At 40.2% G+C, this 24,565-nt stretch overlaps 1 protein-coding gene across 1 annotated transcript; it reads left to right on the top strand.

The window, feature by feature from the left end:
• The first annotated feature begins 873 nt into the window (after nucleotides 1–873).
• Cyp51a1 (cytochrome P450 family 51 subfamily A member 1) lies at nucleotides 874–18,507 on the top strand. Its single transcript, XM_050133478.1, has 10 exons — nucleotides 874–1,206; nucleotides 2,785–2,883; nucleotides 4,544–4,720; nucleotides 5,933–6,059; nucleotides 6,704–6,878; nucleotides 9,505–9,624; nucleotides 9,984–10,179; nucleotides 14,605–14,700; nucleotides 15,145–15,313; nucleotides 17,368–18,507. Exons 1-10 carry the CDS (start codon nucleotides 1,033–1,035, stop codon nucleotides 17,544–17,546), a joined length of 1,512 nt encoding a protein of 503 aa, XP_049989435.1. The 5' UTR covers nucleotides 874–1,032; the 3' UTR covers nucleotides 17,547–18,507.
• Nucleotides 18,508–24,565: the final 6,058 nt, after the last annotated feature.

Here is a 24,565-nt window from a genome sequence, read left to right on the forward strand (position 1 = left end):
GCTGTCATCTCCAAGCTTAGCCAAAAAACCTAGCTCTTAAATCTGGTTGAATAAATAAATGTAGCTGTATAGGACCCCATGTAAAGGATCACGAAGGAGGGTTAAATTTGGAAGCATGTCATCTGAGAATGAGTGCGATCAGGGTAACTCCTGCTTCAAATCTAGCAAGTAAACTATTAGAAAGGGGGTACTGGGGAGCTCTGGCCTCAGTTCACTGATATCTGTATTTATTTTGGAAGACTTGTTTTGGTGCAACAGCACACTACACAAGTATCACTTGTTAACTCCGTGGCCCTATACGAACAACCTGTTGAACAACACAAACAACAAATTGTAATTGGGTGGGTACGGGTGAGCCCACGGCCTCATCCTCCAGTCTGAGTCTGCAGAACCTCGTTTTTTCACAACTCCGATTGCAGGGCTCACGAAGGGCAGGTCTCACCAAAAGTCCGGGAAGCGACACCAGGGCGGGATAGGTGCAGCAGCCCGCGCCCCACAGAGGGGGCGGTGCCCGGGCCGCCAGTCCCGCTGACGCCACATAGGCCGACATCACCTCAGCGGCGCGCGGTGCAATCACAGAGCGCTTCGCCTCTGCCTCCGCCGCCTCCAGCGGGCTGCTCTCGAGATCCCTCCGCCAGGCCCTCCCGTGCCCGCTCCCGGAGCTGTGTTCCTGGGGATCAAGGGCCCTCGTGGCCCGCGGTCCTCAGGGCGTGGCCGTGTCTGCAGCGATCACTTGCTTGCCCGAGCCCCAGTGCCACAGGCAAAGCCCACTCCCTCAGGCCCCCTCGGTGGCGCAAGGATCCCCGAGTTCAGAGGGGGCGTGGCCGCCAGCAGGCCCCGCCCTGTCTGTGACGTGCTGGTGGCGCGCGGCCGGCCGCGGGTGTGGGAGGTGCCCCGGCCTGTCGAGACCCGGAGGCCGGGGCCGCCTTGCGACGCCCACTAGTCGGCTTCTCCTGTTCCATCTTTCCGGAGAAGCAGCGGCGACCTCGGCCTCCAGCTCGTCCAGGAGGAGCGACGCGGCGGCCGGCCGGGATGGTGTTCCTGGGCTTGTTGCAGTCGGGCGGCTTGGTGCTGGGCCAGGCGATGGAGCAGGTGACAGGAGGCAACCTGCCCTCCACGCTGCTTATCGCCTGCGCCTTCACGCTCAGCCTGGTCTACCTGTTCCGCCTCGCAGTGGGCCACATGGTCCAGCTGCCCGCCGGGGCGGTACGTGCACCTCAAGGGTCCTCGTTCTGTGCCTGGGTCAGCCTTGCGATGGAGGGCGGCGGGCTGGGGGCCCGGGTGGTGGCTGCAGACGCCGGTGTTGCAGGCGATCCTGATCTTTGCTTTCGGTAGTGGGGTCGTTGGAATCCGAATTCGGGGCTGTGCCGGCCGCCGCAGTTTCTGCCGTGGCAGTAACTTGCTTTGACCATCTGACTAGGCTCTCGCTGTGCAGCGTTTGTAGTTAGAGCGATGGATGTGCAGACTGGTGTGTGTGACCTTTGGGATGGAGTTGGCTGGTCTTGGACGTGACTGTAAATGCAGAACGCTGTACTGGCTTTGCTGTTTCCTTTCGAGGTGTTCAGGATTTTTGTGATGGCGAGTAATAAGGACAACAGCGGCCCCGGTGGTCGTCCCTCTCTCTATTGCCTTGTGTGTTTAGTATCCGGTGGGCTATTGATATCAGTATCAGGGAAATTGTGGCCAGTTCATAAGTGCCTGAGGAGAGTGTGGTACTGTTAAAATAATCTAACCTAGCACTACAGCAAACCACGAGCTCCAAGTCTTCCAAATGTTATTTGATGAACGCCCTTTGTAATTAACATTTGGAAGCTATGGAAATCACTCCTTTGAAACCGACAAAATGGAATGTAAGAACGGCACTGTATCCAGCATTAAATCCTAACCAAGTTGCTTTTAAAATTATTTTTGTTTCAACCCGAACAAGCACTAGACAGTTACTATTTCTTACTTTTATTAGATATGCTATGTTAAAAGCATTTTTTTTGGGCGGGGCCTTATTGTAACCCAGGGTGGCGGCGGTGGAACTTGCTCTGTAGGCAAGGCTCACCTTGGCACATCTTCCAGCCTTCACTCCTTGGGTGGTGAGTTTGAAAGTGTGCATTACACACCCAGCTTCTACATTGATTTGAGGAGATTGTATTTACCACTGGAAAGACAAAGGTACCTTATTCTAAAGTGCTGTGAGGTTTTGGTGTTTTGAGACCACCAAAGATGAGAGGAACATCATCTGTTTTCATCGTTGCACGTTTTTTCCTCGCAGAGTCTTGGCAATCTGAAGATCTTATTTGGTGGCATCTAAAGCCCTTTTAAGACAAGCACTACAAAATTCCTGCTGGAGAAGGTCCGTTCTCTCAAATATTGATGATTCTAGTTATTTGCAGTCAGAGAAGCACGACAAACTTCCTTTTCCCTGTAAATGTGAGAAACATTTTCTTTTCTGTAGTTTACTATTTGGCTTTTTCTGTTTCAGAAAAAGTCAGGCAGGACTCTGGGATTGAAAGGAGTGCTCTTAGACCGCAGAAACTTTGAAAATGCAGTCAACTCTCCCCTTGTTTGCTCCACCTTTTTGCCTGAAGCCTCAATACTATTGGACGTTTTTTGTTAGCTACCGATGTTTAAAATTGCAGTGCCTTTCTGCTTAGTCATTTCTATTTTGAATTCTTTTTGACTATACTTTCTCTAAATATACTTATTTTTTTAAACAGTAATCTCAAAGCTGGCTCTCTAACAACTCTTAATTAAATGAAAATTAAAATTTCTTATTTTTTTTTCTTTTTGCAGAAAAGTCCACCGTACATTTTCTCTCCAATTCCATTCCTTGGCCATGCAATAGCATTTGGGAAAAGTCCAGTTGAGTTCCTGGAAAATGCATATGAGAAGGTAAGCCTCTTAAAAAATCAGAGGTGGAGAAACTAGAGAAGTGCTTTTCTTTAAATAGAAATGCATTAAATAAATGTTGTACCCTCTCTGCATATTGGCATTATCGAAAACATCTCTGGTTTAAGAGATAAAAGGCCTTGTTGACCTGTTTAGCTTCCCAGAGTGTTTGTCCCGGGTTAGTCTTTACAATGTGAAGAAACCTGTCGTTCTAACAATTATGTTTTAAAAAATAGTCTTAAATTTTATTTTCACTATTTATAGTCAGAGCTGACTTTTATCACTTTTCTTAGTCATGTATCGTTGGGATTTTCTGTCTTTTATCCATTGCTCTGTCGATCCAGTGTGATTTCACTCTCCACTTGGACAATGTCGATATTTAAGTCCTTGCTGCTTTCCTCTGCAAACAGTGCTTTTGCATAGACTTCTTGTTAATCACTTCACTTGTTAATTATTTCAATTAATTACTTAAGAGAACTCTCTCCTTTGTTGTAATGTAATTTAAAATCGTCTTTAAGAATTTCATAAATGTACATATTGTATTTTGATCGTATTTACTTCCACTCCACTTTTCCCATTCCTCCTTGATTTTTTCCCCCATGTCTCCCTCTGAACTTTATGTTATTTTTTAAAAAATAAAGCACTCAGTGCAGTTCGTGCTGTTTGTATGTGCATGGGTGTGGGGCCATCCATTCGAGCATGGTGAACCTGCTTCGGGCCACACCCTTAAAAAACTGACTCTTCAGCCCCTAGCAGCCATGAATTGTCAGTAGGTTGGGGCTAGATGTCACTCCTACATCCAAAGTGTTCTCAACACTTTCCTTTTAAGATTTGGTTTTAGTTGTTTGGAAAGCCTTTGTGTCTCTGATAGTATGTGCCTCTAAATGCAGCTGTTTGCCAAGTCCAGAAGAGGGCATTAGATCTCTAGAGCTATAGCTACAGCTGGCAGCTACCCAGTGTGGGTGCTGGGAACTGAACTCAGGCCCTCTGCAAGAGCAGAACACATAGCCAGCTCCCCAGTCTCTGTTCTTATACTGTACTTGTGCTTTAATAAGCATTTATAAGAATATAACTTTTCCTTTTTGTTAAAAACTAATTTATTGGGGCTTATAAATGCTTATTAAAGAATTATATATAGTCAACATAAAGCAAAACAATAATTAAAAACAACTCGCATATTACCTATATATTTAATAATGGAGAGCAACTGACTGAGCTAACAGTTGCACCTAATGATCAAATACATTAGAATTCTGATGTTTTGCATAGTAGAAAATATTTTCAGGATAAACTGTGGAGAAGAACAAACCACTATATTTACGCTGTTTTTGTGATGAAGACAGGAGGTGTAATATGGCCAGATGAAAACAGCTGCTTAAAAAAGTTCATAAGTAGGGGCTGGAGAGATGGCTCAGTGGTTAAGAGCATTGCCTGCTCTTCCAAAGGTCCTGAGTTCAATTCCCAGCAACCACATGGTGGCTCACAACTATCTGTAATGATGTCTGGTGCCCTCTTCTGGCCTGCAGACATACACGCAGACAGAATATTGTATACATAATAAATAAATTAATTAATTAAAAAAAAGTTCATGAGTATTTGGAACTTTTCCTTTTATTCTTTGATGTAAGGAGTGTTTTTTTTTCACATTACTTTTCTTTTTTAGTATGGTCCTGTATTCAGCTTTACCATGGTGGGCAAGACGTTTACTTACCTTCTGGGGAGTGATGCGGCTGCACTGCTTTTCAATAGTAAAAATGAAGATCTGAATGCGGAGGATGTCTACAGTCGACTGACAACTCCCGTATTTGGGAAGGGGGTTGCATATGATGTGCCAAATGCAGTAGGTGGCATGTTTGTCTTGGATAAAACACAAACCTAAACTATAGTAGAGTAGTTACATCTAGTTGTGTAATATTACACATTTGTAATGCAGGACTAATTTCTTCTTTGACTTAAGAAGTTAGAAATTTTGTGATATTTAAAAAGAAGCTATGGGGAGCTGTTTAAGGGATGGGTGTTTTATTTTATGTTTGTTGTCAAGGCTAAACAAATTTTTAAGTGGTTTTCCTATACAAAGAAATAGACTCAACAATAATTTAGCATATTGGGATTTGACTTGAGAAAGGAACAAGAAAATACCATTATTCATCAAAAGGACTTCTTACTGCTGCTTGGGAGTCTAGTCCAAGAGCTTGGAGTTGAAAATTGTTGACATCAGAACTCTTCTTGAGCTATCTGTGGTGACTCATACCTGTGATCCCAGCATTTGGGAAATTGATACAGGAGAATCTTGAGTTCAGGCCCAACATGGACTGTAGTGTGAGACCTGATCTTTAAAAAAAAAAGAATTCTTTTAATCTGTCTACTCTGGGTATGGAATTATGTTTACCTGCTCCCAAATTAGCATATTGATGTGTTATGAGTAGAACATAATTAGGTAATGGGGATAGCAGTGAAGAGTCAATATTTCTGGGGTTAGGAGTAGTAGAAGAAAGTCTCCCCTTTTGTAAAAGCAATGGTTTTCAAAAATTTTTGCCCAGATTTATCTCTTTATTATTTTAAAGATTTTATTAGAATTTTTAAAGTTTAAATGCCTCAAAGGGCTATTAGTTCAAAAATTATTTTATTTGGGCTGTTCTAAATTTCTGGAAGATAGTGTCAATGATGAGTGATATCTAGAAATGTGATGAGAACATAGTTGCAGGAGGACATAGTGAAGTGTAAGGAACTTTTGGGGAAGTGTATTGAGTGGTTTGGGTTGGAGATTAGAATACAACCGAGATCGGGGAGTAGGTCTCTGGATAAAGAGTGGTGGGACATTAGAAGGTGAGAGGTAGGATTCCTGGGATCATTTTCTAGGATCCAGGGAGAGGAACCCCTTCCCATTTTTTTTTAAGTTTCCATATGTGGTTTAGTTTTTAGAAATCCTGTTATTCTTTTTGTTTTCAAATTTAAGAATGTTTTCTTTGTTATGTAGCTAGAGTAATCTGATGTATCTTAGAATAAAATAAAAAATGTATTTTAATGTTGTGTACCCTTAATTTTTTTAAAGGTTTTTTTGGAGCAGAAGAAAATGATAAAAAGTGGCCTTAACATAGCCCACTTTAAGCAATATGTTTCTATAATTGAAAAAGAAACAGAGGAATACTTTCAGAGTTGGGGAGAAAGTGGAGAAAGAAGTAAGCAAAATCATTACATTGGTCCTGTTCTTTTCTGTTTATGTGTGTATGCAGAACAAAGTACAGTATGTGTAGAACTGCTGTGTGTCTAATGGTTTGGGAAGTGTGGATGACTCTGCAGTTGTAACACCAAATGCAGTCTTTAGTGTGCACTTCTAAGTATTGTCTTCTGAGAGTAGTTGGTGTATCTATACCAGGAGCAATATCTGCTTATAGGCCAGTGGGGCCGAGGCAGCAGGTCACCACCTCCTGATGTTGGCCATAAGCTCCTATAAAAGATGTAGGAATTTTAATATCACTATACCTGAAGCTGCTGTGATGATGTGTTTTCTAGTCACAGAAGGCACTGATGTGCACATTAGAATGCCTGTTGTTTGTTTATTTGTGAAGGCCCTTGCTGTATAGTCCAGCTAGCTTCAAACTGGGGCCAGAGGGGCAGTGTGGCTCCGGTTTATTGCCTCCAGAGTTTTGCACAGCTATGTAGCTGTCTGAAGACTTTGGAGGATGAATAGGATTCATAAATATTGGATATATTCTAATTTTTATATATCCATTTATTTCTTCACAATTTCTTTATATGTTAAAGAAATTATTTTAAAAGATTTTTGAAAATTGTAATGAGAATGATCTTTTCTTCCTCTTAGATGTGTTTGAAGCGCTTTCTGAGCTCATAATTTTAACAGCTAGCCATTGTTTACATGGAAAGGAAATTAGAAGTCAACTCAATGAGAAGGTGGCCCAGCTGTATGCAGATTTGGATGGAGGTTTTAGCCATGCTGCCTGGCTGCTGCCAGGTTGGCTGCCTCTGCCCAGTTTCAGGTATGGATAAGGAGCACTTTGCACTTGTTACTGTGCTGTTTGTGTACTTTCTGATTTGGGCTGATTAGGAGCCTCCATTTTATAAGAATTCAAGACAGTTTATATAGTGAGTTCATTTAAAGTAAGCTTTATTTTATTGAGAAGGTAGTTTGTTGTCTCTTGTAATATTTTGCTTACCTAATATATCTTCTTACTCCAAGAAGTCTCTAAGCTGTACTTAGAGCCATGACCTTTCTAAAGCACTTGTTTGAAAGCCTTGCTGGCTTTTCAGTACTTCTCTTGGGCCCTTTCTTTTGGCTGTTTGTGCATTTATTTGATTTTGCTTGTCTCCTTGCTAATGGTACTGTAGTTTCCTTAAGGGCAAGAACTGCCTCTGATTCAAAGCAACGTGGTCTTTAGGACTTGGTGTGGAGCTCAGGTGTTGATAACTGCTTGCTTTCCTCCCTTTCTAGGTTGTTTCTGTTTATGCGAGATGGGATTAAACTCTTAGTTTTGTTCCATTGATATCCACCCCTTTATTGATTTTTGTTTGTTTTTGTTTTTGTTTCGAGACAGGGTTTCTCTGTGTAACATTCCTGGTTGCACTGGAACTCTCTAGAGATCAGGCTGGCCTCAAACTCACAGAGATTCACCTATCTCTTTCTCCTTAGCGCTAGGATTGAAGGTGTGTGCCACCACCACGTGGCTCACACCTTCTATTTTGCTGCCAAATAAAGGCTATTACAGTGAAAGAGCAAGCCCAGGGAGGGTCCCTGGAAACCAGCATTTATAAGGAACTTTGCAGTTAAAAAAAAAAAAAACAAAAAACAAAATCAAAAACCAAAGCAACCGAAAAGAGATGCTTGTACATTGTGCTGGCATGCACTGCACTGCTCCTCACCCATAGTTTCTCTTCCATAACATCGTCTTGGTTCTACCTCCCCATTTCTTGGTTCTTGTCAAATTTCTAGCGCTTCATGTTATAGCCTGATCCTTCCCTGTTTTACTCAGACCAACTGGTTTAGTGAAATTATTCCATGTACCTTTAATTTTTTGTTACTAAACCTTGGGCATACTAAACACATGTTCTACCTCTAAGTCAGAGCCCTACTATTTACTTACTTATTTAAACCTTATGCCCTCATCCCTCTTTTTTACTCACATTATGATGTTGAAATGGAATCTTCCTTTCTGTGTGTATTATCTCAATTGTCTTCAACAGTAGTGCTTAAAGTGAAATAAGGCAGTTTTCATTGGAGAGTTTGATGGGCTTTTAGGAGTCAGTATTACTTTTTTAAAATAAAGATTTTATCTTTGCCTCTTGTCTCTCTCTCTTTTGTCGCTCTGTGTGGTGTGTCTTGTGTGTGTGCACACATGAGTGCTGGTATTTGCAGAGGCTAGAGGCATTATCTGTCAGCTTAAACACCCGGTAACACCAGCTCCAGGATTTCTGCTGTTTGAGCTGTCAGATGTGGGTTCTTGGAATTCAACTCCCAATCTCTGTAAGAGCTCTACTGAACTACTGAGCCATCTTCTCCACCTCAATATTGCTTGGTTTTAGAGTCTTGTTGTTGCTCACTAGCTATGTGGATTGAGTGGAGTCTCTTATGAATTGGAGGCAATGAGCACTGATCAAAGGAAAGGTTTTGAAGCTGGAGCATGTGTTTTGACACAAGGACTTTTCTTCATGCAAAAAAAAAATTTATGCAGTTATAGAAAGTGAGAGTAGAGTAAAATCCTATGAAGAGCCAGTGCGACTTGGTAGCTTTGAGGATTGATTTGGAAAAATTAGACCCTTATGTTAATTTAGACATGTGTTATGTTGAACTGGAAAATGCTTGTAAGGCAATGTCATGCTTATTTATCTAGGTCGTGTGTTAGCAATATGAGCTATGTTGACTAGCTTTGCACTAAGAACTGTCGGCATGACTACAATGTGAGTTCACAACTCATTTTTGTTGACTTAGTTTTCTGTCCTGCCTGGTTCCTGCAGTCGTTAAGTCCCAAAGAATCACACAGAGGTCTACATCAATTGTAAACTGATTGGCCCAGTATCGCAGGCTCTTCTTATTAATTAATTCTTTTTTTTTTTCTTTTTGGTTTTTCCAGACAGGGTTTCTCTGTGGCTTTGGAGCCTGTCCTGGAACTAGCTCTGTAGACCAGGCTGGTCTCAAACTCACAGAGATCCGCCTGCCTCTGCCTCCCAAGTGCTGGGATTAAAGGCATGTGCCACCATTGCTCAGCTTAATTAATTCTTATAACTTATATTAGCCCATAATTCTTGTCTGTGTTGGCCACGTGGCTTGGTACCTTTTTCGGCAAGGCAGTCACATCTTGTGTCCTCTGTGTCTGGGTAACAACTGCAGGCTGAGCTTTCCTATTCCCAGAATTCTCCTGTTCTCGTCGCCCTGCCTCTACTTCCTGCCTGGTTGCCCACCTATACTTCCTGTCTGGCTACTGGCCAGCAGTGTTTTATTAAAATACAATTGACAGGGTATAAACCATTGTCCTACAGCACTTTTTTTCTGGTTCTAAGTTTTTGTCACTTATGTTTGTCACTTACTAATGTTTTATGTTTGATATTAGTTTAGAATGTGAGTCTCTAGAATAATTACTCTATTGAAAATACTCTGGTTTTAAATTGTAGACGCAGGGACAGAGCCCATCGAGAGATCAAGAATATTTTCTATAAGGCCATCAAGAAACGCAGGCAGTCCGAAGAAAAAGTTGATGACATTCTCCAAACTTTACTAGACTCTACATACAAGTAAGAACTGTCAGATCACACGTTAAGCTGAAACTACAACTTGTACATGAAAATGTAGATTACTGGTATTTCTGGTTAAAAAGTAAATGCAGTGGGGCAATAAATTGGTACTTGTAAATTGTAGAGACACGAAGCACTGGGCCCTTGTGCCTTATTGCAATCCCAGAAACAGGCATAGGTAACATCAGCAAATAAACTGGAAGTCTTCCACATCTTGCTTTCTCCTGGTTGGTCTTTTTTCTTTTTTTTTTTTTTTTTTTGGTGGGGCAGGCACTGGGGACCCTGATTGGTAGTAGGTAAGAAGAGAGTTGATTATGTCCATAAATTGTATTAATGTTAAGTGTGTGGTTCATCCCCAGGGACGGGCACCCTCTGACAGATGACGAGATAGCGGGGATGCTCATCGGACTGCTGCTGGCGGGACAGCACACCTCCTCCACCACCAGTGCCTGGATGGGCTTCTTTTTGGCCAGAGATAAACCGCTTCAAGAAAAGTGCTACTTAGAACAGAAAGCAGTGTGTGGTGAGGACCTGCCTCCCTTAACGTATGAGCAGGTTTGTGCACAGTTTGAGGCCTTCTGTTCACTATAGCTCCAACTGCTGATAGGCTATCAGAGACTTTTCTACAAGTTTAGGGAACAGTAAGAGCCAAGCGATTGCTTCTCTAAACTTCACAGGTGGATTTCGTACTGAGGCTTTAGCGTGCTCTACCCTGTTGCTTTGCTGCTTAGCTTTAACATCTGGCCTCTGGACATGGACTATATCATATGTATGTTGTGGTTTTTTTTTTTTTTTTTTTTTTTTTTTTTTTTTTTTTTTTTTTTTTCGAGACAGGGTTTCTCTGTGGTTTTGGAGCCTGTCCTGGAACTAGCTCTTGTAGACCAGGCTGGTCTCGAACTCACAGAGATCCACCTGCCTCTGCCTCCCAAGTGCTGGGATTAAAGGCGTGCGCCACCACCGCCCGGCTATGTTGTGGTTTTTTATAAAGTGTAGGAGCTTTGGAGTACATGGAATTCTGTGGCCTGTGTTTGGGTAGAAATGATATAAGCACTCCACCGAGCTTGCTGGGCAGGAAAGCAGGAGAGGACTTATTCACTGAATAACTAGGCAGCTACTTTTGAAGCACACCCTAGTCTTACCCTTTTTCTTTTTTTTTTTTTTTTTTTTTCCCCCCCCCCGAGACAGGGTTTCTCTGTGGTTTTGGAGCCTGTCCTGGAACTAGCTCTGGCTGGTCTCGAACTCACAGAGATCTGCCTGCCTCTGCCTCCCGAGTGCTGGGATTAAAGGTGTGCGCCACCACCGCCCAGCGTCTTATCCTTTTTCTATTATATTTTGTTTAGATACTTTATTAAGATGGTATGTTACATCCAGATATTCTTACATTCCTGGGGTAAATCCATATATATGTATGTATATATGTTTCTCAATTTTTTTATATAAGCATAGTATATATATATATTATAGACATATATAATAGAGGATATATAGCTGTAATTTTATTGTATCATCTTTGACTGGTAATATGCCAATTACCTCTTACGAATTAACTTCTTTTCCTACTAGTTAACCTTAATTACTCAGAGGGTCTAATGATTCCCCATTATTAATCTTTTAAAAATGCCCCACTACTTCTTGCCATCACCATATGAACCTTTGGATTACATTGTTTTCTTTCTTTCTTTCTTTCTTTCTTTCTTTCTTTCTTTCTTTCTTTCTTTCTTTCTTTTTTTGAGAGAGAGTTTCACTGTGTAGCTCGTGATTGGTTTAGAACTTGCTATGTAGACCAGGCTGACCTCAACTTAAGAGATACCTGCATTGACCTCCTGAGTGCTAGTGGCTGGTGAATATTTAATGACATCCAAGCTGTAACAGAGGGATAAGGTTCATCCATGTTGGAGCATGTGTCAGTATTTCAATCTTTGTCTCCAATAATATTCTATAATAGGCACATACTGCACATTACTTATTCATTTGTCCATTTTTTACATATTTGGGTTATCTCCACTTTATGAGGTCCATACCTAGGAGTGAGATTTCTGGATCATACAGCAATACATGTTGATGTATTGAACTTCTAAAATGTTTTTCAAACATTTGCTCAGTTTTTAACTTTGTCAGCAGCATTGTGTTCTGATGTTTACGATTCTCCTGGCTGTAATGTATGTGATGTGGTCTTTTGAGCTAAGTGACTTTCCCCTGATGACTGAGTATTTTAAGATGTTTTCTTAGGAGACTGTCTGTTCAGATCCTGTCTCTTTACAATAAGGCTGCCTTTCACTGTCCTGAGCAGGTGTGTGTTTACAAAAGGTGTGAAGACTTACTTACCCCTCTGTTTTCTTCTTAATTTCCTTCTACTTTTTGGTCTTTGTCCTGTTTTGAATTAAACTTGAATATAATGTGAGATAAGGACCCTTGTGCCTGTTCTGTGTGTAGAGATCCATTTATCCCAGCACTGTGTGTTGAAAAGACTACTTTCCCCCAGAACGGGCTTGTCAAAAATTTATCGGCCACAAATTTAAGGCTTTATTTCTGAACTCTGAATTCCATTCTATCAAGATGAGTATCTAGCTTATGAATTAACTATATGTTTACTTCTGTAAGTTTTAAATTTCAAAGTGTGGCTCTAATCTTTTCCAACTATTATAGTTATTCCTAGTTTATTCAATTTTTATTGAAGTTTAGAGGAGATGGGGGGAGTTGGAGGGGGGAGGGAGGGGGAATTGTGGTGGGTATGTAAAATAAAATACAAAAAGAATTTTAGAGTCAGCTTGTCAATTTCTGTGAGCTTGTGATTGAATGCACCACATTTGGGAGTACTGCCATCCTATTAGGTTTTAGACACACCTCCATGAACATGGTGTCAGGTGTAGCTTTTCCTTATTTTTGGTCTTTTAATTTCTTCCAGCATTTTTATTTATTTTTTACTTTTCATTGAAAAGGTTTATACCCCTTTGTTAAGCCTATTTTTATTCTTTCAATGCATTGTTTCTTATTTATTGTGTGTGCTATGTGCCTGTGTGTGCCATGGTGCCCAGGAGGTGGCAGAGGGCAGCACGGAGGAGCTGCTTCTCTCCACTGCGTGTGTCATCAAGCTTGGCAGCAAATGCCTTTTCCTGCTGAGCCATCTTGCCGGCCCTTAAGTATTCTTTTTATGTTCATTCTCATGCCAGTTCAAATCTGCTATTGATCTACCCTAGTGAAAGTCTTATATCTTCCAGTTGCAGAATTTTTATAATTTTTTAAAAAACTATTCCCTATTTCATGAGGTATTGTTATATTGTTTCATACTTTAATTCTTTAGGCCTAATTTTGTTTTTGTTCTTTGAAGGTATTTATAATAGTCTGTTTAAATTCATTTAGTAAATTCTGTGTGTTTCCTTATTGGAGGTTGTGGTCATGGCAGCCCATTTCCTTTCGAGGGTTGCAGTTAGAACTGCAGGCCTGCTCCCTGAGGTCAACTGGTAGCTGCTGAGAATGTTGGAGAGGGAGAGGAAGGGTCAACAGAGCAGTGGCCAACAAGGAAAATGGACACGCCCCGTGTGCCTCCAAGTGGCTTCTGACTGCTATCCCATTGGTGATTTCTGTTCTCTTCCTATATTACTAAATTTTAATACTCTATAAGAGGCTAGTTGCTTTAGTTTAAAAAAAAAATCCAATTTAATGATAGTTCCCATTAATCTTCCTTTCGTGGTATATATGAGCTGTAATTGTAATTCTTAGTTTCCTTTTTTTTTTTTTTGAGTTTCTAATATTTTTGTTGAATTTGCTACATTGAAAAGCAGTAGCAGCTCTAGAAATGAGATCTCTAACCCCGAGGTTTGTTCCTTCTGCAGGGTTTGCAAACGTGTGTGATCCTGTCTATGTTCAGTGACTCTCATAAACAGATGAATAGGGTTCTATGATGTCTGCATTCATCTGTATTCAGTGAACTCTCCTGTTTATTTCTGTGGCCACATAGTGATTAGAGACTTCGTAAATCTTTTTTGTTGTTGTTTTGTTTGAGATAATCATCTCACTATGTCTTTCTGACTGGCCTGGAACTCATTGTGTAGACCAGCCTGGCTTTGAACTCCCAGATATCTGCCTGCCTCTGGGATTAAAGATGCTGCCATTCCTGAGCGTATCAATTAGAGAATTTTTAAACTGTCTTGAACTCAGCTTTTGCTGAGGAGCTATGCATGTTCATGGCATGTTACCAAGAATGCGTCAGGAGGTTCCAGTGGTGTGTGACTGGATCTCTGTCACGTCTGTGCTGCTTCCTGTGCAGTGCATGCGGCTTCATGTTAAGGACTTTCAGGGTCTCTTGTCAACATTTCATTTTTCATTTCCAGGTGTCGTCTTGTTAAGTATCTGGTTTTATTAATTGTACCACTACCTCAGGTACTTACAGTACTAAACAATGTCTGCTGGATATTTCTTTTTTGTTTTTTTCAATATAAGTTCTCAATGTAGCCAAGGCTGCCTCAGCTTCTGGATGTGGGAGGGAGGTGCTGCTCTGTCTGGCTCTTCTCGGCATATTTGCTCTGCCCTCTCTGAATAGCGAGGCTGTAGCTGCCGTGCTTTGCTTTCCAAGGCTCCCACTGATCTGCAGTGTAAGGTAACACCAAGCTTGCTTTGCTCACCGACATACAGCATTGTTTTTCTTGAATGAACTTATGGTAGATTGTTATATGCCTTTGTCTAATTTGTCAGAGTTTTGAAAAAGTTGACACTGATTATTGAAAATCTCACTTTTTCAAAGAGTGAATTTTTTTGGTCCTTAACCATAACAGTTGCCCCTCTCCATGTTATTTTGGCCCCCACTTTTCCCATTGACTGAGTAACCTTCCCAGCCATTATGAATTAGTTAACCACTGCCCTTTCACTCTCACACTGGCTAGAAAATTAATTTTCTCCTACTGTGGAGGTATGGTGAATATTTGTGTGTAGGGGGGAGGAAATACCAGAGATGAGCCTTGATTTTTTTTTTTTTTTTTTAAGCTTAAGGATCTGAATTTGCTTGACCGATGCATAAAAGAAACATTAAGACTGAGACCTCCTATAATGACCTTGATGAGGATGGCCAGGACCCCTCAGGTAAGTGTGGGCTAGATTTCCCTGCCTAGGGCCCAGTTTCAGAGAGAATATTTTAAATTATAAACGTAAAAACCGTCATTATTATAAATGTATGAAAATTGTTACATAATTACAAATAGTAAACATGCAACTCTAATTCTAATTCTGTTATTACTTTTTATTTAACAATTGCAGTTTTTAAAGATTAGAGGTTCATTTCTCTGTTAGCTTTAGATATAATATGGTATTTTGTAAAAATTATAAGTGTGAATTATATAGGTTAGATTATGAAAGGTTTTGAAATTCTACTCTGCTTTGAGCTGGGTTTGTATATATGCTTCTAGTTCAGTAGATAATTTCAGTTGGTTTATCATCTAGACAGTTTTTAAACGTATGTATAGTTCACCTTGTTTGATACCGTGTTGAAACATTCTCTAATGGGATGTCTTCTTTCTCACTCTGTAGACTGTGGCAGGGTACACCATTCCTCCAGGGCATCAGGTGTGTGTTTCTCCTACTATCAACCAAAGGCTGAAGGACTCCTGGGTAGAACGCTTGGACTTTAATCCTGACCGCTACTTACAGGATAACCCAGCATCAGGAGAGAAGTTTGCTTATGTGCCGTTTGGAGCTGGTAAGAGGGCTGCTTACATTTTAGGTTAAAGTGTTTGCCTCTGTTATTTGTTTTTCTTCAGTAAAACAACTTGGGGGGGGGGGAGGGTAGAGATAGGGAAGGAGAGAGAAAGATTTTGGGAATTGACTCTGTAAAATCTGTAAAATATTTTCTAAGTCTAAGGATATATCTTTGTATAATGCTCCATTGCTCTGACCCACATCCTTTTATTTGTTCCAGATATTTGAACACCTTGAAATTCAGATCATTATTTAATAAGTACACTTAACATGAGATACACAGGATTGTAGATTAATAATTGAAAGGGCCCCTAGTTCTGCAGTTGAGTTTCTGTAATGAGAGAGGCAGCATCACTAAACTGGTGCCTGTTTCCACCGCTGTAATGCACTGGACTGGTCCTGCGCCTTATGTAGCAGTACATTCCATTTTAGATGGTCCTGATCACGGTCTTGGCTTTTCTTCATCCCTGTGTTAATATTGTAGAGTTTCTATAGCTAACATAATCTGGGTATCTAAAACCAAGATTGTCTGTCACCTTCCCATTCTGGAGGCCAATTGTCTGAAATCAAGGGTGTTGGCAGGGCCATGCTCTCTCTGAAGGCTTTGAAGAAGGCTTCTTGCTTCTTCCTAGTTCTAGAAGTTGCTGGCAATTCTTGGCTGGTGGCTGCATCTCACTCCAGCCACTGCTCTGTCTTTCCTATTTATTTATCTGTTTATACTTTTTATATAATATTGTAAGTAGTCAGAATTTATCAGTTCTTTTGTTGATTCAGTTAGGATACTTCTGGCTATTAACTTCTTACTTTAAGCCAGTCTTCTTGAATATGGACCAATGTAAGTGGCTCCCTTAAATGTGGCGCCCACAAATAAATGCTTAAGGGGCTATGTAAACATGGTGGTAAGCCGTGTTCAATTTTATTTTTTCTTTAGCAAAAAATATTTACAACAAAGATGTCCCAATGTCTCCTCTCCCCTCCCCTCCCCTCCCTCCCTTTTTCTCCTCTTCTCTTCTCTCCTCCTCTCCTCTCCTCTCCTTTTTTTTTTTTTTTTTTTTTTGAGACAGGATCTTACTATATGCCTTTCAATGGCCTGGAGCTCTATCTGTAGAGTTCTTTTACAGGTTGGCTTCTAATTTATGGAGATCGGCTTGCCTCTGCTTGAGTGCTGGGATTAAAGGCGTGCACCATAACGTTGGGCCCAGCCAAAATGTTCCAGATTTAAAACATTATGATATTATCTTTTTCCAGCCTCATGTCATAAATGTGATTTCCTGTTCTTTACTAAACCTTAATGACTTAGTATTGATAATCTAGGATTGTCTTGAACTATTTTGATATGAGAAAGGGATGAACTTGTGATTCTTAGATTCTCCTCACACCCATAGTTTAGTCTTGTTATTCCAGCATTTTCTCAGCTTGATGTAAGGCTGAGAACCAGATAGATATCAGATTCTTTCTGAACTCTGTTCTGTCCCCTTGATCTATTTGTTGGTCCTTGTCTAGAACCATACTGCACTGGTTCTGGGACCTTGAGTCATGTGATCAAATTTGAAATCAGCCTAAATTCTTTAGTGTAGTCCATGCTTAAGGTTGCTGTGGCCTTGTTTCCCTGTGCATTTCATAATTTCTCAGCTTTTGTAGATTTTGATTCTAGTATAGATGTTATTTTGGCTTTATTAAGTCCCCTTCTGTTATCATTGTACTGGACAAAATGAATTTTGATTCACAGGATCACACTAGACGTAACACCAGAGCTCTCTTGGGACCCATATTCTACACATACCCAAGCTAGATTACCATTTTAAGATTTGAACCTTCTTTGTTTGTCCTCCATAATACTAAATTTCACAAAATGTTATCATAATCACCTTCATTTTCCTCCAACACTGGAAATTCCTGGGCTTTTTATAGTATCACTTTTTGTACAAGGTGTCATCCTTTTATTGTACTGTTGCACATCCTCTGCTCATTTAAAACAAATGTCACTTCAGGCTGAGAGAGGTAAGAATTCAAAACTTTTTCTGATGAAAACTTTTTTCTTTTTTTTAAAAACAGGACGGCATCGTTGTATTGGAGAAAATTTTGCATATGTTCAAATTAAGACAATTTGGTCTACTATGCTTCGTTTGTATGAATTTGACCTCATCAATGGATACTTTCCCAGTGTGAATTATACAACAATGATTCACACCCCTGAAAACCCAGTAATCCATTACAAAAGAAGATCAAAATGAAAAAGGAACAAGGAACCAGTGTGGGTTAATGACTGCAAGCAGCAGCTTGAGAGAGAATGAAACTTATGAAACAACTTTGAGTGTGTACTGTTTTTTTGAGTGTGTAATTCTGAAAGCCAGTTTGATTTTAATGTCTTATTAATGCAGGTGATTTTTAGCAAATCTAATGGCATTTGAAACAGTTTATAATAGTTTTGATAGGACTTCATGGAAGTCAGACTTTTGAGTTAGAAATTGTTTCGGGGAATCTAGATAGTTGGCTGGAGAATACAGTGAGTGTTCAGGTATTAACTTCAGAAGCACACGTGGTTCCAAGGAGACCACTTTCACGAGTGTATTCTGCAAATGTGTGTAAAAATGCGAAAGGGTAAAGAATAAGCTCCCTGCCAACGCTTCAGATGAAAGCGAACACTAGTTAGATGGAGTGATGTGTCCTTTGAGATTTTAACTTGAAGCACAGCTGCAGGAAGGTGGCAGAGACATCGGACCATGCCTTTATAGCCATGTTTCCTAAAAATAATAAATACTAAAAAGTGCTATGTTACCAGCTCCGCGTGGTCAAATTTTGCTGAATCTTTATGGGATTTGATTGTGATTGCTTGAGGTTCTTTGTATCCTCTCCAGAATACAGTTAGAGAAGTTTCAATAAGATCTTGAGACCAGTGACTTCTGGGCTTTAGGTTGGAATGAGAAATGGTGATGACTGGTTGCATTCTGTGGGAGCTGTGTTCAGGAGCCCTAGCCTAACCAGTTGTAACCATGGGCCCAACTCTGACACGCCTGTCATCATGCTGGAGGAGTCAAGATGATTCTGTGCCCACGTGTGATGCTTGTGCCTAGCACTTAAGGCTGAGGCAGGAGGATTTTGAGTTTGAGACCAACGTAGGCTGCATAGGTAAGACTGTCTCCCCTCCCCCCTAAAAAAAAAAAGAAAAGGAAAGAAATACCCTCCCCCAAATAACTTTCTTTTTCCCTAAAGTATGTTACAGTTTTAAGAGGCTTAAAGACTGTATGAAGGCAAATCTCTGCTGTTAAAGGTTTCACATTAAAAATGTCTGACAAAAATTTAACCGGTCTATTCATGGATTTAAATTGTGTACACAGTGTAAGCACAGTTCAAAGGATCTGAGAATTTGGAAAATTAGATCCTATTTGTATGAATTAGACTCCTGTTGGTAGTGCCTTTGGGTTATGAATTTAGGCAAGTCACTAGTGTTATCAGCTCCTCGTGAGCAACCAGGTATTTTTTCAATAGTTGTTGAACTCACAATACACTTTTTTTCTCCTTTTTGCTACAGTAGCTATTAGACTACTTCTAGGTTATAGATGCTGTATTTGCATGCATCTATGCATGCACAGCTTTTATTAAAGGTTGATGATTGTTTCTATGTAATGCATTTTCTTTACTTTATTATTCCGAGAAGGGTTCTAGACTTAGATTTGTAGATTTGTGGCACGAGTTGTGACTCTTGAGTAAGGCTGGCCTGTTTACTGACTAGTTTTAGACTTTGACATATTTTCCGTGCTGGGGGTTAAATAAAGGGCCCAGGCACTAGAATTCAACAGATCAGTTACTGAGAATAACCCAGCAGAGACCTAAGGCCATAGGAGGTTGACGGTCCATCCAGCAGTGGGGCAGACTCAGCTGGCAAGCACTTGTTCATCCACCTTTTCCCTAGTGAATGGCCTTGACTTGGCAACTGTATTAAAAGGTTTTTATGCACAATTTTCCCCTTCAACTAGTTATTTTAGAGTAGCTTTTCTATTTCTAGAAAGTTAGTTGTTAATATGGGTAATAATATTAATTAGAAATTCCCAGCAATGTACAGCTTTGTGATTGTGTTCCTATAAAGAACATTACTAGTGAAACAGTATCTTCTAGATGTAAAGAATAATGCTGCCATTTTAGGCAATGCTGTGCAAGTAGGGAAGAAACCCTCTGGAGAGCTGTATTCTCTGAGTTTCCCAGTACAGTTTGACTGACTTAGCAGGAGGCATCCTGAATTTTGCTGCACTCTTATTGATACAATTTAATATTCTTTGAGTTGATTTCTGTCTAGATTGTGAGGAGGCCTCTTTGGACACAAGAACACTAAATGTAATAAAATAGACTAATCATGACAATGCTAACTTAGGAGTTGAAAACACTTATAAAAGATAGTTCATACAAGGGCACACTGAAAATGTTCCATAATGGAGGAAGAGAGAAACCCACTTTTTGGATCTTAAGTTCTCCTTATTAGAGATAAAAAAACAAGATGATATGTACCATGAGCTGAGCTGCGGCTTAGTTAAAAATAAAGGTTCAAATACAGTATGGTGAAAATGGTGAGGTCATTTTTATTTCAGTACTAAACAAAATATCCCAGTGAAGTTCAAATACTCTACCATTATACATAAATATGTCTCTCCAAGTGATGTTATGTCTTCAGCACAGTAGCAAATATATTAGGCAGCAACATGAAGCCTTGTAGTAAAAAGTGCAGGAGCTATACATCTACCAGCATTGTCATTTGAAAAACTTGAAAACTCTTCACCCATCTGATAAATACAGTTTATAGTTTAATCATTTAAACTAGCATTCCACAAACATATGTAATTTAATGATTACTGTGGGTGTTTATATACACAAACTTCAGTTTGTCTTGATGTGCTGGCAAGGATTTGTACACAACCGTAAGTGTGTTTGTACTGGTTGGTCCCACTGAATATACACAATGAAAAAAAGCACAAAAGAGCCACTGATTTACAAAGGGAATCTGTTTAAAATTCAGTTAATGCTTTCCTTATGGCAGTATGAAATTGAAAATTATCTCCTTATACAATATATCAGGAGGAAGGTGAACCTGTAAAATAAAAAAAAAAAAACAATTAGACTGTATCAGGGCAGCCAGTTTACATAGGCAGATGATCTATTTAAAACCATCTTAAAATGTTGGGGGACAGTGAGATGTTTCGGTGGAGGTGCTGCCAAGCCTGACAATCAGAGTTTGATCCCTGAAACCCACATGGAAGGACAGCCAATTTCTGTAAGGTTTTTCAGTGTCACATTGCTGTAGCACAGGTGTGCACATACACATAAATGTAAAATAACAAAAAAAAAACCCAACCCAGTGTCTTCATATCTGAACTTCAATTTTTTTCTTAAAGATTTATGTGTGTGTGTGTGTGTGTGTGTGTGTGTGCATGCATGCATGCAAATACTTATGAGTACAGTCCAAGGATATTCTAGACCACTGGATCCTCTGAAGCTGGAGTTCCAAGGGAATTGTAAGCTATTTGACACTGGGTTCTGGAAGCAGCTGCAGGTCTTCTAGAACAAACTGTGTGTCCTTTAGTACAAAGCTTTCTCTTCAGCCCCATACTTGACCTTAGTCCTAAGAGGCTGACTACATTTAGAAGTCTCCAAGCAAGGGAAGTGAAGCAATGCTCATGTGTTTCATGACTGCTCTGAAGGTTGTGTGGGTTTAACAAATGATTTCTATAGTCCACAGTGTGTGTATTCATAGAAAGAGAATCCTAAAAATAATTAGAACAGAAGAAATGCCTTCCAAGAGCACTGGATTCTCAGCAACCACATGGCAGCGCACAATCATCTAAAACTCCAGTTTTCGGTGATCTGATGTCCTCTTCTAGCCTCTGCAGGCACTAGGCATGAATGAGGTATACATACATACATGGAGGCAAAACATCCATACAAAGAATAAATAATTAAAAAATGAAAAAATTAAAGTGAACTGCTAGCACAGAACTTAAAGTGATTCAATTTTGGAGCCGGTAGTGAGCAAAGGAAGGCAGGGAAGTTTTCCAATGATGAATGGAATCTGCCTCTACATAAAGTATAATACTTCATGTATAGTTCTGAAGAATAAAAGATAATTCTTACAAAGTCTATATGTAAAAATATCTTAAATCTTACATTTTTATTTATGTGTGTGTACGTTATATCCCACAGTGCAGTCAGAGGGCAACTTGAGGGACAACTCATGATTGAATTCAGGTACTCAGGCTTGAAGGCAGGCGCCTTGACCTGCTGAGCCATTTCTCCAGTCCTTAAAGTCCACCTTTATGGAGTGTATGACACTGAACTTTTGAGGAGAGAAAAGATGATGCTTACAGTGCAAGGGATGGCTTGTTTAAATGATATGTAGAAGGACAATTAGGAATGGGAAAATGGCTGCATTACTTGCTTAGGGCAAGGCTTGCTCTGCCTTCTACATTTTGCTGGTTTCTACCATATGAGGAACAGGTTCTGCCATGGTCCTCAGCAGCAGAGTACCTGGCAGTGCTCATCACGCACTTTGTCTAATTCAAATGAAAAAATACCAAATCATTCTGTCAGGGGCTACTGGTAGAACACGGGAGAGCCAGTTCTCTGGTGGTCAGAGATTAAGCTGGGACGACCTGGGAACTTATGCACCAAGCTACAAGATTCAGTTAACCCAAAAAAATATGTCAAGGAGTTAGAGAGAGACAGGTGGGTCTAGCATTGCCACTACAGAAAAGTGGTTAAAATTCGGCACCTTACTGTAAAGTAATTCTGAGTCGTCTCTGTAGTTCATTGATCTGGGTGACATAAAACCAGTAAGGGTTTAAAAAATATAAAAATTAAAATAAAAAATAAAAAACAGTATATGTGCTATTTACAGTCAGTAAAAAATATAAAAAAATGAAAACTGTATATGTGCTATTTATAGCCAGTTTCTATTCTTGCTAAAAGAGACAGTACAAACCAGAGTCTTTCATTGGTTTTCTGTTTACATTCGAACATGACTTAAGAGCTATCCTTCAAAGAAAATAAACTCACTGGAATACTGTCTTTGTAAAGTACAAGATCAAAGGGGCAAGGGTTTCTGAGTGGGTAAGGTTCTAGGAGTGGGGGGAGATGATGTGGATAAATACTCTATGCTAATATAAAAAAAGTCTTGTCTTCACTATATTAGAAACAAAATAAAACTAAAAATGTGAAATCAAGATTTTCTAGCTTTTCTTGTCAACACAACTCACTATGGTAAAGATTTCATCTCAGTGTAAGGCTATCCTAAAATACTCTCAGGGTACCAAACATACTTCCTTTTCTCTGACTCTCAGAAGTCAGGACACCTGGACATGACACAGCCTTGACATCACAGTGTGTCCTCTATCCTGTGCTCTCCAGCTTTTGACCTCCTTATGCCTTGAACTGTTCTAGCCCTAACATTTTTCCTACTGAGTTCTAGTTGTACAGAGAAGGAATTTAAAGTTACCATTTGCTGTGGGAGGACCTTCCGCTCCTTCAGCCAATAGTTTTTGAAATACGAGCCCATTGAGCTGCAGAAGCGCCTTCCGCTCCTTCAGCCAATAGCTGTTGAAATACCAGCCCACTGGCGCCTGGTCTATTTATCTTTAAAAAAGAGTGGCAAGCCTCAGCCCACTCTCTTGGTTCCTGCTCCTGCTCCGGTGACTAGGCTCCTTTCCTGATGGTTGGTGTTTCGTGAGTTTTACCCCCCCTAAATAAATACCCCTTTAAATCATAACTGGTGTGGGACTGATTTGCGCATAAACCATTACTTTATAAAATGTACAGAAATATAATGCTAAACTGTAAAAACTTCATAAATGGGATTTTAGGGGTGGGAAAGGGAGAGGAGGAGGAGAAATCTAGGTGTGGAAATTTTGACAAACTCAAAAGTTGAATATGCCACACTGAGAAAAGGTAAAAGCCACATGGCAGAATGTAGGTTAATAGAAACTGGTTAATTCAAGTTACAAGAGCTACTTAGGTTTATACTTGAAGTTATAAGAATAAGTTGGGCCTAAGCTAAGGCAAAGCTTTCCTAATTAATAATAAGCCTCCATGTCATTATTTGCAGGCTGGTGATCCCAATGAGAAATACTGCTATAGGTTAGATCCTATAATCTGCTCTGTAGAGAGAAAAAAACTGATTCATACTTCATAGAGAGGCTATGTTAGAGGAAAACCACACAGGACACACGGTTGTGCAACAGAAACTAGACAGTGAAGCCAGCTCGAGGGAGCAACTCCTCATGGTGCATTTTCAGATGGACTCAGATGAACGCAGCAAGAAAAGGTCTTTCTCTTCGGAGCCTACCTTAGTCCTACAGGGTTCCTTGTTACATCTTGAGGTTTTAGTGACTCACCATTTGGGACCTAACTTGAGTTAGATGTGCTTCAAACCCTCAACTCTGAAATCCAAGATGAAGCAGATTTCTGACTTCTTCCATCTCTGTTAAATCCTCAACTGATTCCAGAGTAGTGCTCTGAGGTCAACCCAACACTGGAGTGGGTTAATCTCTGATCTTGAAATGATTCTTACTGCCATCTTCTACTGATATAGTAGTAAACAGTACAAATACAGTTTTATGGAACACTTAGTAGTAAATTTATCTGTACCTAACAAAAAATAATTTCCTGATTTTCCTAGGAAAGCCGTTCAGTGAACTTTAATAAACATCTGCTCAACTGTGGGGCTTGTATTTTGTTGGTTATAGTGAAGGGGGAAATAAGGTAGAGAGTTTGTTGGGCACGGAAGATACCATCACATTGATGACCACCTCTGTTCAGCATGGAAAGCATCTATTCATCTCCCTTGTGTACAAAGGGAACGAGAGAGAGAGAGAGAGAGAGAGAGAGAGAGAGAGAGAGAGAGAGGATAAATGAATGTTCTGACCTACCAAGAGTATGAGCTGAGGATTAGCACAAGGTCAGCCATCAGCCTCAAACTTTTTTTTTTTTCTCTCCTAGCCCTGCAGGGCTGCTTCTCTGACATGGACAGTCCTGTGTTGAGAAAGCCAGAGATAATTAATTTCCCAGTTGTTAACTAATCATAAGAGGCACAGACACAGGTGCCCTGTGCAGGCAGAAGTACTTGTTGGCCCTGAAGTTATGCAGATAGACAGATTAGAGGAAGGAGGGCAAATGTCCATTGTGCATAGTTCACCATTTGTCTTGTGTGGCTAATTATTAGTGAGCACCTGTGTGACTGACACTGGGCAGCATACAGATCACACATACTGTA

The sequence above is a fragment of the Alexandromys fortis genome, unplaced genomic scaffold (genome assembly GCF_014885135.2).
Source record: "Alexandromys fortis isolate MF-2015 unplaced genomic scaffold, M_Fortis_MF-2015_v1.1 scaffold_529, whole genome shotgun sequence".
In the NCBI taxonomy this organism is placed as follows: domain Eukaryota; kingdom Metazoa; phylum Chordata; class Mammalia; order Rodentia; family Cricetidae; genus Alexandromys; species Alexandromys fortis.

Coding starts and splice junctions, on each gene's coding strand:
- Cyp51a1 (XM_050133478.1), top strand. CDS start 1,033: ATGGTGTTCCTGGGCTTGTTGCAGTCGGGCGGCTTGGTGCTGGGCCAG. Junction 6,879..9,504: donor CTGCCTCTGCCCAGTTTCAG/GTATGGATAAGG, acceptor TTTAAATTGTAG/ACGCAGGGACAGAGCCCATC. Junction 15,314..17,367: donor TTATGTGCCGTTTGGAGCTG/GTAAGAGGGCTG, acceptor TTTTAAAAACAG/GACGGCATCGTTGTATTGGA.